Here is a 15,447-nt window from a genome sequence, read left to right as displayed (position 1 = left end):
CTTTGCAACTGTAATACATTTTGCTACTTTAGAGTGATGTGAGCCCACTAACTCAAAAATAAAACAGGCATTAGGGTGATGTGTTCTCCCTACTGCATTAGGGGTAAATGACAATACTGTACCAATTGAGACACAATTTTGTATGCATTTCAACCCTAGCACAAGTTCACTTGCTGTAACCATTGTTTGGCAGTCTTTGTTTTCCCGAAATATATATTTACAAGAGAGGTGAGAGAGAATTTTGAATTACAATTAATTCAGTAACAAGGTATGAGAACTTGAGAAAAAAAAAGGTGTATCCAACTTCAAAGGACTGACAGCTCACTGCAAAGCGATCACTTATTTTTAGAGTACTTTAACTGAAAACTGGATTTAACAATTTTGTCTAGCTAATACAGATTTGAGCCTCTCCTTTCATATCCTGATAGCCTGATGAGACAACATTGCACAGAGATCATATGCAGCAAGATATCATAAAACAGACAATGCAAGACATTTTATTGCTGATTGGGATTTAGACAGCATTTGAAGCTGCTGAAAAACAAACAAATGACCATATCTACTAAACAATAAAAAACAAAAACATTGTGTGTGGTGCACATATGTGTATAATTTATTATGCATTACTGTCCAACACCTCCATTCAGGACTGGGAATCCATTTTACTACGTGCTGTACTCTGAAAACCACAAACAAAGTACAACATGAGTGTCCTGAAGAATTTACAATCTTAATTTAATCTTAAGGTTCTCTTACTCCATGATGCTCATGAGAAGTCAAAAACAGTATTTACATATTGTGACAGGGTTGGGCCAGATGGCTACAGGAGAGTAATTTTTTGAAGCAGAAAAGAATTTTATTTGTGTAACACTTACAAAGAATCACCAAAAAGGATCAAGCAAAACTATGCAACAAAACAAAAGCAAACACAGGGTATAACACAGCAGCCTTCAGGAGGGAGAAGTGTTCAGGCTAGCCTAGTCCCAGAGCCGGGGGGCTTCCTTGACACTCGTGGTCTTCCACCCTCCTGAGTTACCTGGTGGCCTAGAGCGGGGGGGCTTCCTCAACACTCATGGTCTTCCACCCCCTCGAGTTACCTAGTGCCACGCCCAGTGTCACCGATTATTCCTCTCCTGAGAGTGCCCGACAAGATGGGCACGGCTGTGGGGTGGGCGGTTTGGGGGTGGGGGGGGTGTACACCCACGTGTGATAGGACCCCTCCTACGTGACAGTGATGATGGTATCCACAGCGGCAACGGCTGGGGCTGGGATCTCTCACTCTTCCCCTCAATCAAAGGGTCAGACGGAGGGAACCGGATGGGGTCACTGAGCAGAGACCCCCGGACAGCGCCCACTGCTCCTTGAAGGCGTCAAGGGAGTTGGTGGACGCCGCCCAGAGGAACTCCGCCCGGATACGTGAATGTACTGAGGATCGGAACACAGCCCTACAGTCGCAGGACGCTTCATTGGCCAGCCTCCCCTCTCTGGTTTTAAAGATGGCTGTTTTAGCTAGGGCTAGGAGGAGGTTAACCAGGAGATCCTGCGATTTTGTGGGGCCACGGATGGGGAGTGTGTAGATAAAAAAGTGAGGGCAAAAGTGTAGCCAAAAGCGTAATAAAAGATTCGTGAGGAGCCGGAAAAGGGGCTGCAGCCTGGCACACTCTAAATATACGTGTGCCAGGGTTTCCCTCACGTTGCAAAAAGGGCAAGTATCCGGGATGGGGGTGAACCGCGTCAAAAACACGCCCATGCTCACAGCTCCGTGAAGGAGCCGCCAACTAATGTCCCCGACGGGCCTTGGGACCAAGGTGGAATACAGGCTGGGCCACCGGGGCTGCTCACCCTCCAAAGGTGGCAAGAGGTCCCGCCACTTTGTATCGGGGCGGGACACCAGGGTGTGGGCGTGAAGTGTGTGAAGCGTGAGCGTATATAGATATTTCCTTGGCGCGGTTTGGAAACTGACCAGCTGCAGTTCGTGCAGCCGGCTCGCAGTGAAAGGGTGAGGGGTTTCTTGGGATCTATGGGGTAGGGGCCCAATTGAAAGGTCCGGCGGGCCTGGGGTAGAGGGTGGGCGGGGTGCGCCCTCGCGCAGGGCTCAGTTGAGATAAGCCCGAGCAGCGGGCATCAAGGCGGCCTTCACCTCCTGAAGTACGCGCCGGGGGGTATGAGGTCTGGAGAGCCCCATGCGCCGAGCGAGCGTCAGGGGATCCAGCCAGTCTCCCCGGTCATAGTCCAGGAGGTCTCCGACTCTCGTGACTTCCGCCAGGACCAAACTCTGGCGCACCGAGCAGGACTCCGCCACTTGCACACAGAGCTGGGGGTTGTGTAGCAGGGGCTCCGCGAGAAGATCTGCTCCCACGGTGGCCATCACGGACCTGGTCGTTGAAAACAGTTTCCACGTCCGGAGGAGGTCCTGGTAGAAGACTGGCAGCCCGGAGAGGTCTCGCGGAAAACCTCTCGGACAGAGATAAAAGAGCTGCCGATCGTATCGGAGCCCTTGGAAGCGGCGCAGGAAGGCGTGCACCATATGCTCCACGTCGAACTACCTGCACTATAAAGGAGCCTCTGCATGGCTTGGAGGCGGAAGACACGGACCTGAGTGTGCAGACACTTCAGGCCCTGCCCTTCTTCCTTCAGGGGTAGATGAAGAACCCCAACAGGGGCCCAGTGCATTCCTGACCAAAAGAACTCTAGAATCGATGTCCGGAGATTGGTCAGGAAACCCGGGGCCGGGACCAGGGTGTTGAGCCGGTACCAGAGCGTGGACAGGACTAGTTGGTTAAGCACCAGTGCTCTCCCTCGGAGGGAGAGACATCGGAGTAGCCTCGTCCATTTCCGGACCCGCTCTATCACCCCGCCTTCTAAATTTTGCCAGTTCTCCGGCGGAGAAGGGTGCGTGGCAGAAAGGTAAATGCCTAGGTAGAGCAGTGGACCCGCGCTCCACCGGATGGTCTGAAGCGCGGGTGGGAGGGAGCTCACCCGCCGCCAGTCCCCCACCGCCAAGCCAGAGCTCTTGACCCAGTTGACTTGGGCGGAGGAGGCTGCCGAATAGATGGCCTGGCAAGCCTTCACCCGCGCCAAGTCGCCTGGGTCCTGGACCACGAGGAGCACATCATCAGCGTACGCCGACAGACCAGCCGCAGCTCCGGCTCCCGCAGCACCAACCCTGTCAACCTCCTTCGAAGGAGACAGAGGAAGGGCTCGATTGCCAGAGCGTACAGCTGGCCCAAGAGGGGGCACCCCTGCCGTACTCCTCGCCCGAAGCTGACTGGTTCGGTCAGGGTCCAGTTGAGCCTAACCAGACACTCCGCGGAAGCGTACAACACCCGGAGAAAACTCACAAACTGAGGTTCGAATCCAAACGCCTGCAGAGTGCCCAGGAAGTACCCATGGTCCACTCTATTGAACGCCTTCTCCTGATCAAGAGACAGGAGGGCGAACGACAGACCATCTCTACGCCCGAGTTCCAAAAGGTCTCGGACTAGAAATAGGTTGTCAAAAATGCTGCAGCCCGGGACAGTGTAGGTCTGGTCTGGGTGGATCACGTCCACCATCACGGACCCTGGCCACAGCGAGATTGCTTTTGCTACGATTTTGTAGTCCGTGCTAAGGAGCGAGACGGGACGCCAGTTTCGTAAATCGCAGAGGTCCCCCTTCTTCGGCAACAAGGCAAGCACCACTCGCCTGCACGAAAGAGGAAGGACCCCGCCCTGCAAAGACTCAGCCCAGACAGTGGCTAGGTCTGGGCCAAGGATGTCCCAGAACGCGCGGTAGAACTCCATGGTCAGCCCGTCCATGCCCGGAGATTTATTGGTGGGCATGTGACGGAGGGCTTCCGAGAACTCGGCCAGGGTGAGAGGCAGCTCTAGTCGGTCTCGGTCGCCCACGCTGACCGTGGGGAGTTCCTCCCAGAGCACCCTGCAAGCGCCAGGATCGGTTGGATCTGGGGAGAAAAGGCTTGTGTAGAAGTCACGGCCCTCCTACACATCTCCACCGGATCTGTGAGGGGGGTGCCGTCTTCTGCTACAAGGCAGGTGACATGTTTCTTGGCCCCTCTCGTTTTCTCCAGGGCGTAGAAGAAACGGGAGCCACGATCCATCTCCCGAAGGAGGTGGATGCGGGGTCGAACAAAGGCACCTCAGGCCCGATGGTCCTCGAGGGCCCGGAGCTCCTCCCGCTTCTCCCGGCACGCTCCGCAGAGGAACGGGTCCTCGGGGCTGGCAGCCAGACGCCTCTCCATCTCTAAGACCTCCCGTTCCAACTGCTCTATTGCTGCATTTCTCCGTCGGCTGGTGCCCCGGGTGTAGTCATGGCAGAAGAGCTTGGCGCGCACCTTCCCTAGATCCCACCATCGCCGTGCCGAGGAAAAGGCACGTCGCTGCTCTCGCCAGGCCAGCCAAAACTCCCGGAAGGACGTCACGAAGCCCTCATCCTCCAACAGGCTGTTGTTAAAATGCCAATAGGCCGGCCCCAGCCTCTCTGCACGGAGGGAGGCTGTTATGGTGGCTAAATAAGGTCGGAAAATGGGGCTGGCCGAATGTTGGAGAAGTGGGCTTGTGAAAGATGGAAAGGGGATAAATAAATACGGTCCAACCGAGAGTGGTGTGACCGATGGGCCTCCACCCGGACAAAGGTGAACGTGGAAGTGTCATCTGGGTGGTGGTCACGCCAGACGTCCACTAGGGAGTGATGTTCGACTATTTCTCGGAGAATGTTCGCGATGGCCGGGCTCAGCTTGGCCCCTGAGCGGTCCTGCTCCTCGAGGGTGGTGTTAAAGTCCCCTCCCAGGACTAGGTACTCGTGAGAATCTAGGGTGCCGAGGAAGTCGGACACCTGCTAATAGAATTGCAGCCGCTTCGGGCTCGTTGTCGGGGCATAGATGTTAACGAGGTTGACCACGAGCCCCTCCATATGGACTCGGAGATGCAACAGGTGGCCCGGCACAGCCTCAGTGACCCCTAGCACCTCGGGCCGTAGGCAGGGGCAGAACAGGGTCGCCACTCCAGCTTGTCGAATCGTGAAGTGGCTAAAGTAGACCCCATCCTCCCACTCCAGCCGCCAGCTGTCCTCGGCAGTCGGATCCGTATCAGTCTCCTGCAGGAAAACCACAGAATACCCCTCTTCCCGAAGGTAAGAGAGCACCTGGAACCTGCGGAGAGCCATCCTACAGCCCCTGGTGTTCAAAGTTGTGATAATGAGAGGCGTCATGCGGAGGGCTGGAGGTTCCTTGTTGGCAGAGGTGTTCGCGGCCCCCGGCGGGTCGCGCAACAATCTGTGACCCATCCCGTAAGTGACTAAATCATCACGGAAGCTGCGGGCCCGCCCGTAGGCTGTGGCACTGTGCCTTCCTTTCCCTCTACCCTCCTTTATAAGGGCCCTTGTGGCCTGGAGGATTTGATCAAAGTCCCCCCAAAGCTGGAGAGCTAGCTGTACCCTGTTGCGGGAGCCACGGATGTCTTCTAAAAACTCCCGCAACACTTGTCGCAGCTCATGGGGCGGTGGGGTTGCGATTTCCCGGTTATTCCCTGGTGGGGCTCTTGGTGCAGCCTCGTGGTCCGCTGAGGTGAGCAGGCAGGGTGCAGACCACTGACGGGGCATCTGACAGACTAAAGTTATTAGGTCTATCTCAAGCCTTGGGGTAGAAGGGGATGGCGGAGGGAAAATTGCAGCTCCTAATGGGTCGCGGCAGGAAAATGCAAAGACTGCTCCTTGGGGGGGATCCGCAAAAAAAGGGAAAGAAATAACCCCAGGGGCGGCAATAGCATTGCAGGAGGAGGTGGATTGGGCAGAGACGGGGGGGGGGGCAGGGGCAGAGGCGAGGCTCTGGGCTTCGGGAGGCAAGCAGCTAAGAGGTGGCGCCTCCCGAACAGATTCAAGGGTTAAGGGGGTGGGGAGGGGGCTCCCAGTGATGTTAGGCGCAGGCTCTGTGGTGGATTTGGCAGCCACGGCATCAGGTGGTGGACTACGTTCTGTAGGGTGCCCGCCCGGGAAGGCGGGTAGGGGGAGGGAGCATGGGGAAAGGGAGACTGTGGTGAGGTTGCCCAGATCGAGGCTAGCCGGCAGTAGGTCATCCTCTCCCTGGGTGACCAGGGTCAAACCTAGGGCCTCTATCTCCTCATACATGGAGGAGAGGTCGTCTTCTGCCACCCCGGGGGTCTCCCCTCTGCCACCCGCTACGACAGTCGCTTCGGTGTTCGGGTGATATTCAGGCAGAAGGGGCTTCCTCAGGGGTCTCGGAGGGGAGGGTCTCCCGTGGAGGGGAGATCCTACTTTCCAGTGCTGTTTTGTCTTCCCCTCCCGACACCGGCGGATGGATCTCACTCGTGGGCATAGCAGAACGCTCAGTGTCAGTGCCTCCCTTCCTGGTCTTCCGGGGAGCCTCTGCATCGGATGGGTGCAACGGAGCTCGAGCCTTCCGCTTGCCTCGCTTTCCCTGGACTAGGGTCCAGCCCTCCATAGCATCGTCTGGGGGCTGGTTAGCAGGGGTCGTGTCGGGGGGCAGAGGCAATGGTTCAGGGGCTCGGGGGGGTAACGGTGAGGCAACATGGTGTGGGGGGGTTCTCCTTGGGGCGGACCCTCTCCTATGCCCGGTAATATCTTTGCTGCACCCTCCTCCATAGGCTCTGCTGAATTGTTAACAGCAAGGCTCATCTCTGGCTCGTCTGGGCGTTGTAGGGGAGGTGTCTCTTGGGCCCGGGCGGGAGCAGCGGTGGATCGAGCAGGAGAGGTGGTTTCAGGTGCCAGGCGGCCAGGGGCGTCGGCAACGACAGAGCCAATGTCCTGACAGGTCTCGGGGGTCTCGGGTGCCCCTCCCCGCCGGGCCAAGGGGCAGTCTCTTCGGACATGCCCCGCTGATTGGCAGAGGTAGCACCGGGCCTCTCCTGTGGAATAGTAGATAGCCCGATAGCAGGCTCCCTGGTAAGGGACTAGGAAGGACCCCTCGAGCGCCTCTCCGTCACGCGCTGCCGGCGGTGGTAGAAGCTGCACTTGCCGGTGGAACGAAAGGACGTGATGGAGGGTGGGGTCCTTGCAGCCCAATGGGAGAGGGCATATGACGGAAACGGGTTTCCCCAAGGTGGAGAGAGCGGGTAACAGCGCGGCACTGGGTAGAAAAGGAGGGACGGAGGTCAGGACTAGGCGGACGCCCAGGTCCTCTAGCGGTTCCAGGGGAACGAACACCCCCCCCACCGCCAGGCCCTTCTCCACTGCCTCCTGGGCGGCAGACTCCGATGCTAAGAAAAAGACTACCTTCCCATACACTTTGGAGTCCGCCACAATAGCCGTGGGTCCTACCACCCTCGCCAACGCCTGCATGTATGTCTCTACGTGGGGCGAGGCAGGCACCAGGAGGCAACGGATGCCGTGCTTCCTGGTCATGGTGGGGAAGGGGCCCCGGCCGCTATTGATGGTAGCGGAGGCGGTGGGTGGGCGAGATGACGAGGCGGCAGGCGGGGGGGGGGCTGGGGAGGGACGCTCGCAGAGCTGGTGGAAGGAACAGCGGGAAGAGACGCCATGGTCGATGACAAGGCCACAGCGGTGGGGGTAGCCCCTGCCATGGAGGGCCTAGTGGCTGTAGCGGGGCCCTTTCCCTTCTTCACACCCTGGCCTTTCCGGCCAACTGGGGGGGGGGCTCTCCTAGAATCTAGGGGGGCGGTGGGCGTAGCAGCGGCAGTAATCGCCCCGTGCCTCCTGCTGCCGATGCCCCAGCGGGGGCGGTGGCAGGTGTTTTGGCAGCAGTGGTAGGGGGAGAGGCTTGGGGGTCGGGCGGGGAGGTAGGTGGGGGTGGGGCAGCTGAGGTTGTTAGAGGGGCCTCACCCCTTTCATTCCCCGCCATCGTGAGCAGGGAGAGACGGGGAGACACCAGAAGGAGGAGGGGGGAGCAAATTAACCACTTCTCCCTGTTGGGCTGCAGGCAGGGCGGGGGGGGGGGGCAAATGGGTCAGGCTGGACAGGGGAGGAAACAGGAGTTGGGGTTAGGTAGTAGGGGCAAAAACTGTGGGGTGGGCAGTCCGGGGGGGGGGGGGGGGGAACGTGGACCCACGCGCGTTTGTCCAAAGAGTCTCGTTTGGTCGGCTGTTGTGTCTGGTCCGGACGGCAGAATTCAGAGCAAGCAGCTGAATCCAGAGGCAGATGGCAAGTTGCCAGCAGGGACGGACGGCGGGGGGGCCGTAACAGTTGTAGTAGTGTTGGGGGGGGCACCGATGGATCGGGGGGGGCAGCTCCGTGCCACACCCCCTGTGCCCCTACAAACGCAGTTAAGACACAGTCAAACTCCCCCCACACGAGAGTACAGTTCAAAAATTACTCTGTCTTACGGCCCCCTCCACGATGATTTGTAGCTTCCCTGGGTGGTTTTTTCTGTCGGCTATCTGCTCTTCTGGCTTTGTAGCTTTAAACAGCAAGGCTTCCAGCAGGCCAGGAATGTCGGAGAGATAAGAAGATTCCTCTCAGCTCCAGGGAGTTGTAGCTGTCGCCCAGCTGTTCCAGGAGGCACTCTAGACAGCTGCATTCCACAGGGCCCTGGGCTGGAACCCAGAGTATAGGGCGGGCCCGGGTTCCCCCCAAACCTCCCAACTCCTGGTCAGACACAGGAGGCGTCAAACTGGACTGTGGGTTCAGAAAGACGGCCAAGCTGAGGGCTGCCGTGATGCTCCAAGGCGAGAAAATGTGCCAATAAGTGCAAGACCCACCAAGGTAGAGCAGGAACTTTGTCACAATGTCTAGGCACATATATGGCTCATCACTGTACTACGTATACCCCAATCAACACAGTGGGCCTGATATTTTTACTCAGCCCACCTTTATACCACCACCTCTGTGTTAAATGGTCTCAGAGAGGGAGGAGGAGTAAAAAGACCCCTTTACATTGTCAACGTGGTTTAAAGTGGTGATAGTGCAAAGTGAATCAGGGCCAGTATCATCACTGAACCATCAAAACCTTCATATTACTAAACTAATGGAGAGAGTTTCAAAAAGTACACAAGTGATTTAAGGGAACCTGTGGTCCTAAATCTCTCCTTGGTTAACAATGTTATCTTGAAACTGTTATCTTGTCTTCCTTCTTCAACCAATCCCTTTCCTATGATTTATTTCCCTCACTTGCAAGCTCTTCAGGGCAAGAATCACATCCTGCTATTTTTTCTGCAACTCTTATTTGTAGCTAACTACACATTATAGTTGTCAAGTTAAATACTTAATATATACAACTAGTCTATACTATCCCCAAGGTAGGGACCAAGCTTTTCCATTTGTTCTGTAACGTGCCTTGCACACTTTTGGGAACTGTTAAAATTATTTCTTATTGAAAAGTTATTGCTTTTAGTATGCTCTGTAACTGCCAAGCAACCAGAAGGACATTACCTCTACCCCAGACAGGCTATTAGACATTTAACTATAGCAACCACCTCCAAATATGATGCAAAACTGTTTACATTAATTAGCCTGTTCAGAGAATCTGAGCAATTTGGGCCTCAACTTGACATAAATAGTCTAATAAAGATTCAGTACATTTGAGAATCATTTACAAAATCAGAATTCTAGGCAGAGATATAAAAGTTGTAGGCAACTATATAGGCTTCATAAACCTGAGCTTAGCTGACTTCCATCTTAATCTGTATATATATTGACACACACTGCCAGGTTGCTTAATTGAAAAATAAGACATCAGTGTTATTAAAACAAGTAGACTGTAAGTAGCTACAGAATGTGCAGAAAGCAACTGAATTACCCATGTACAAAAGATGGCTAGGGGATGTAAAAACACATCAATATTTAGTTCTTAGCAGAAAAACTATAAAGCAACATCAAACCTGCTAAATTGCACATGCACATAAGGTAGACTTCATAAACTGGTATCAAAGTAACTTCTTCCAGAGAGGAGGATGAAAACAAACTCATTCTTTGAAATAATGATTTGAAAAAAACAACAGAGAAGAACTCATCAGTTTGGTTATGGGTAAAAGTTTATCTGACCTATTCAGTGTGAATTATTATCTAAGAAAGCAGCAATATAAAGTGTGTGAAAAAGGAATATAGGATAATTACTTTGGGTTTCAAAAAAAAATTTTTCAAGATTGTCTCAAGAAACAGCCATTATATAGCCATGTTTTAAAGCTTTCCTTTTATCTCCAGACAACAACGATAACTGTGGCTATTTTAAATGCAGTAGTGCCCTTCTTCCATACAATATGGGCCTGATGCGTTGACTTCAATGGGATTTAATTCAGGCCCTAGATACTAGATTCAGGCATCCGATGAAGTGAGCTGTAGCTCACGAAAGCTTATGCTCAAATAAATTGGTTAGTCTCTAAGGTGCCACAAGTACTCCTTTTCTTCTTTTTGCGAATACAGACTAACACGGCTGTTACTCTGAAGCCCTAGATACTGTGAAACATTTCTCACTTTTTGGAAAGGCAAAAGTTTCCTTAGCTGAATTCTCTATGTTTGACATCTTCCATACTTCATCCAAGTGCTGAGATATAGTCCCAGCCAACAGATGAATATTAAAAGGTATATTGATGACATCATTGTGACACTCTGTACCTGAAAGTAGCACCCTGGAACCCCCATATTCACCTCTGTGATATTATTATATGTTTTGTACAAAGTATACCTTATGAGGTATTATTTTAAAAAACTTGATCTGCTGAACATTAATATCCTTGTATCATTGTATGGGAAGTTATGAAGTATTGTTATATGTGTTACTTAAATATGTTGTGAGTTTGGGAACACCCACAATCAGCCTTTCAGTTACAACAAACGAGTAGCCATCAATAGCCAGATGGCGTTAATGGCTCATCAGCGCGCAATCCACTATCCCAGAGACTTCTCGGAGAAGGCACATACACCATGGGGGAAGACTAACTCACGTCACAGCCAAGATCTTTCCAGCAAGCTGGAAGAAAGTATAAAAAAAGAGAGACAGTGACACCATCACTTGGCCTCTCTCCCCCCATCTCAACACCTGGAAGCACGTCTGGAAGACAAAGGCTTTGAACTAGGAAAGTTTGATTTCAGACTGGAAGGCAGTCCCAGTTCATGTTCTGAGGAACTATGACCCGCTTGTACCATCTGCCAGGGTGAGAAACGCTGCTTGAGTCAACTTTCGCTTAGACTAAATGCTTAAGATTTAGAGTGTGTGTTTCTATTTTTATTTCTTAAGGTAACTACCTCTGACCTTTATGCCTACCACTTATAATCACATACAATCTATCTTTCTATAGTTAACAGAATGGCATAGAGCATACACTTGCAAAGTTTGAGGATGATACCAAGCTGGGAAGGGTTGCAAGTGCTTTGGAGGAGAAGATTAAAATTCAGAGTGATCTGGACAAACTGGAGAAATGGTCTAAAGTGAACAGGATGAAATACAATAAGGACAAATGCAAAGTACTCCACTGAGGAAGGAACAATGAGTTGTACACATACAAAATGGAAAATGACAGCCTAGGAAGGAGTACTGCGGAAAGGGATCTGGGGCTCACAGTGGATCACAAGCTGAATATGAGAACAGTGTAACACTGTTGCAAAAAAAGCAAACACCATTCTGGGATGTATTAGCAGGAGTGTTGTAAGCAAGACACGAGAAGTAATTCCTCTGCTCTACTCCGTGCTGATAAGGCCTCAACTGGAGTATTGTGTCCAGTTCTGGGTGCCACATTTCACGAAAGAGGTGGACAAATTGGAGAAAGTCCAGAGAAGAGCAACAAAAATGATTAAAGGTCTAGAAAACATGACTTATGAAGGAAGACTGAAAAAATTGAGTTTGTTTAGTCTGGAAAATAGAAGACTAAGAGGGGACATGATAACAGTTTTCAAGTACATAAAAGGTTGTTAAAAGGAGGAGGGAGAAAAAATGTTCTCCTTAACATCTGAGGTTAGGACAAGAAGCAATGGGCTTAAATTGCAGCAAGGATGTTGTGCCATGCTGTGGCTCAAAATGGTACCCTGGAACCCCCATATTCATATGTCATATAATTATGATATGTTTTGAACAAAGTATGCCTCGTTGAGGTATCAATTTAAAAGTCTTGACTTGTTAAGCATTAATATCCTGTTGGACTGTATGTGCTACCATTGTATGGGCAGTTATGAAGTTTTGCTGTGTGTGTGTTACAGAAATATGTTTTAAGGTTGGGAACACCCACAACCAGCCTGTCAGGTACAACAATGGAGCAGCCAGATGCTGCTGATGGCCCATGAAAGGGAGTCCACACTCACGACAACTGTCCTAGGAACTGTATACAATAGGAACTTCTCAGAGGTAGCACACGTAGATTGGAGACTGCTTGACCCACGTCATAGCAAAGGCTCTTTCTAGTAAGCTGGAAGAAGCTATAAAAGAGGGGAAGTGACATCATCACTTGGCCTTACTTCCCCCACAACTCAACACCTGGAAGCACATCTGGAGGACAAATATTGGGAATGGGGGAAGTGGTCCCAGGCTGGAAAGAAGAATCCCAGCCTGTGTTATAAGGAACTATACCATCTACCAGGTGAGACACTGCTTGATTCAAATCCTGTCTAATTTATAGAACTCAGTTTGCAATTTTACTTTTATTTTGTATGTAATCAGCTTAAATCTGTACGCTTATTACTTATAATCATTTAAAATCTATCTTTCTGTGGTTAATAAATCGGTTTTATATTTTATCTAAAAACAGTGCATTTTGGTTAAAGTGCTTGGAAAATCTGCTCAGGAACAAAAGCTGGTGCATATCCTCTCCACAGTGAGGGAGGGGCAGACTGGGTCATAAACTTATACTGGTCAGGCATCTGACCAGGGCAAGACAGTACAGCCCTGGGGTCCTAGGCTGCAGAGCTGGGGGAATTGGCTGGAGCCTCTCTACTGTTAGTTCATGAGTGAACTGAGAGAAACATTCATGAAACTCAACTGGGTGTGTCCCTGACTGTGCATGTCTGTGTAAGTACAGTAACTGACAGAGGTTTGTGGCTTAGCAACAGCATCACAATGTGAAAGGAAGCCCAGGTTGGAGGGACAGAGAGCCCAGCAGTACCCCAGTTCCAGGTTGCACCCCTGGAAGACCCATCACAGGCAGTTTAGGTTGGACATTAGGAAAATCTTCCTGTCAGGGGAGTTAAGCACTGGAATACATTGTCTAGGGAGGCTGTGGAATCTCCATCATTGGAGATTTTTAATAGCAGATTAGACAAACACCTGTCAGGGATGGTTTAGATAACTTAGTCATGCCATGAGTGCAGGGGACTGAGCTAGGTCCCTTCCAGTTCTATAATTCTATGATTCTGTGAAAGTTGACTGGCTGGTGAGGGGATACATTCGTTTTTTGTAAGAATCTTTCATTAGGGTGTTTTCAACATGAGCTTAGTCTTTGATTTTAGTCTTATAGTAAATTACCAAGTATTAAATACCATGTCTGTTTACTCTTAAGACAAAAAACATATGTAAGAGGATGTTAAACCTAATCAAAGAACTACTGTTTGCCATTTACCATACATATCAGTTCCCAACTTTTATATCATTTTACTTTGTCATGATAACTAGGTGCTTTCTGACTATTCTCTAGTTTTCAATTACAATGACAACTAAGTAGCCTTTAGTCAGTGCCGCCAAAAGCTATGCTTTATCCGATCAAGATGAGGTACCCAATACAGTGACCTCATTCCTTCATTTATATTTTATTTAACTTGATTTCTAATTATTTTTAAAGATGGAAAGCAACATCTATGCATGCACTTAAACCATTTATGAGAATTGTTTCTGTATAAATATAGAATGTATGGTTGGCACCTTGCTCAGCTGAGCTTTCTGGATAGGAAACAACCATGTTCAAATAAGGAGCTTAAATACTGTGATAATGGACACAAATACTCTGCTGATGAAGACGGGGTAAAGTAGCTGAACAGAACTTAATTGAAAGGCAAGAAATATAGGCTTTAGAAAGAGTTCAGAACTCTTCTGGGGACAACCACCTTACATGCACTATGGAGCTGGAATACAAAGAAACAGAGAAGTCTCTTTTCTACAATCTAAAATATAGGCAAAACACACTTCTTTGTGTACAGAGCCTATTAAATTGATGTTCCCAGTAATTCTCACCTTTCTCTATCCTGTTCCAGGGCTTTTTGTTCAGCTTCTAGACTAGCCTGCAGACCTGCCTGTTCACTGCAGTTGCTGTTCAGAATTGCAAGTTTTTGTTTTTGCTCTTCAATTTCAACATCTATTGTGGAACGACGCTGCAAAGCAGAGTGTCTCCTTTCCAACTTAGCTACTGCTTGCTCCAGTGCCTCTCTCTGCTGTTTTTCCCTTGATTCAAGAATTTCTTTTTCTTTTTTCCGAACTTTTTCCTCTTGACGAGCTACGTTGGCTGTAAATTCAAATGTTTCTTGGAGTTGCTGCAGCTGGTTAGTGCTGACTCTATATTGCACAAGCTGTTCTTCTTTTTCTTCCATTTCTTTCTCAACTTGATAAAGAGTATTGTCTAACCCTAGCAGACCTCTATCAAGGACTTCAGAAGCTCTCTGTTTTTCTTCCAACAAAGCTGGCAAGTGATTATGCATCAGGTATTGAAGCTGGCGCTCCTTATACTGTAGCCTGTATTCTGCTGGCTTTATGTTGTCAAATTCTTCAACCATCAGTGCAGCATCCACAACGTTTTCATCATCTTTCTTGAGGAGGTTTAACCGTTCTTTGTGTGCATATTTTAAACGGTCCAGAGCTTCATGTTCATCTGCTACTTCCTTTTCTAGATGATCCCTTTGTTGAAATAAGTCTTTCTCCAAAATAGTTAACTGTTCTAATTGCTTTCTTTTAAAATCCATGAAATTATGCTGTGCTTTTTCTAATTCTTCACTGTCTTCGTCACCTTCAGATTTAGCTTCCTTGACCCTCAAGAGAGATTCTCTAATATCTTCAAGTTCTCTTTTCTCTTCTTCAACCCTTTGCACATCCCCTCTTTTGAGTAGCTGAATCATGACCTGTTTCTCTCGAAGCTGTCCTTCTAGGTGAGCCACTTGCATCACTTGCTCCCTTTCTTGTTCTTCGAGCCTCTTTTTTTCAAATTCCAGCTTGATGTACTGTTCATCTTTTTCCTTTTTAAGTTTTTCTAGTTCTCTAAAAATCTGCATTTTCTCAACTTTTTCATTATTATTAAGTTCTTGCAAGCGTTGCAGTTCTTCTTTAACTCGAGCAAAAATTTCTTCCTGTTGTTTCGTTTTCTGAAGTTCTATCTCCTGCTGTTCCCGTAGTCTTTCTTCTTCAAATTTCTCTTTTTCAGCCAGCAAGTCTTTTAACCTGCTTTCAATGTGAACGCTTCGCCGTTTCAGGCTCTCTTCCTGTTTTCGTATTTCTAGTTGTACTATTTCTGTTTCCTTGCGCTGTGACTCCACCTCTTGCTGCATTCTTTCTAGTTCTGCCTTGTCAGATTTTTGTTTTTCTTCCATTTCTTCTATCAGCTTCCTAAAAAA

At 49.7% G+C, this 15,447-nt stretch overlaps 2 protein-coding genes across 7 annotated transcripts in view; one reads left to right on the top strand and one right to left on the bottom strand.

The window, feature by feature from the left end:
* MACROD2 (mono-ADP ribosylhydrolase 2) overlaps positions 1–11,417 on the top strand; it is a 1,526,954-nt gene extending 1,515,537 nt beyond the window's left edge. Inside the window, exon 19 of the mRNA XM_074949635.1 lies at positions 11,407–11,417. The gene's annotated coding sequence lies outside the window, so the exon portion shown is untranslated. The remainder of the gene's footprint in view (positions 1–11,406) is intronic.
* The window catches only part of KIF16B (kinesin family member 16B), a 274,972-nt gene that overhangs the window by 119,317 nt on the left and 140,208 nt on the right, over positions 1–15,447 (bottom strand). For all 6 annotated transcript variants that reach the window (XM_074949613.1, XM_074949614.1, XM_074949615.1 and 3 more), the window contains one exon: positions 14,081–15,439. In XM_074949613.1, coding sequence (XP_074805714.1) covers positions 14,081–15,439 — 1,359 coding nt within the window. The remainder of the gene's footprint in view (positions 1–14,080; positions 15,440–15,447) is intronic.

This window comes from Natator depressus, chromosome 3, assembly GCF_965152275.1.
Source record: "Natator depressus isolate rNatDep1 chromosome 3, rNatDep2.hap1, whole genome shotgun sequence".
In the NCBI taxonomy this organism is placed as follows: domain Eukaryota; kingdom Metazoa; phylum Chordata; order Testudines; family Cheloniidae; genus Natator; species Natator depressus.
Note: the sequence above shows the minus strand (reverse complement) of the source record. Positions and strands in the feature narration are given on the sequence as shown.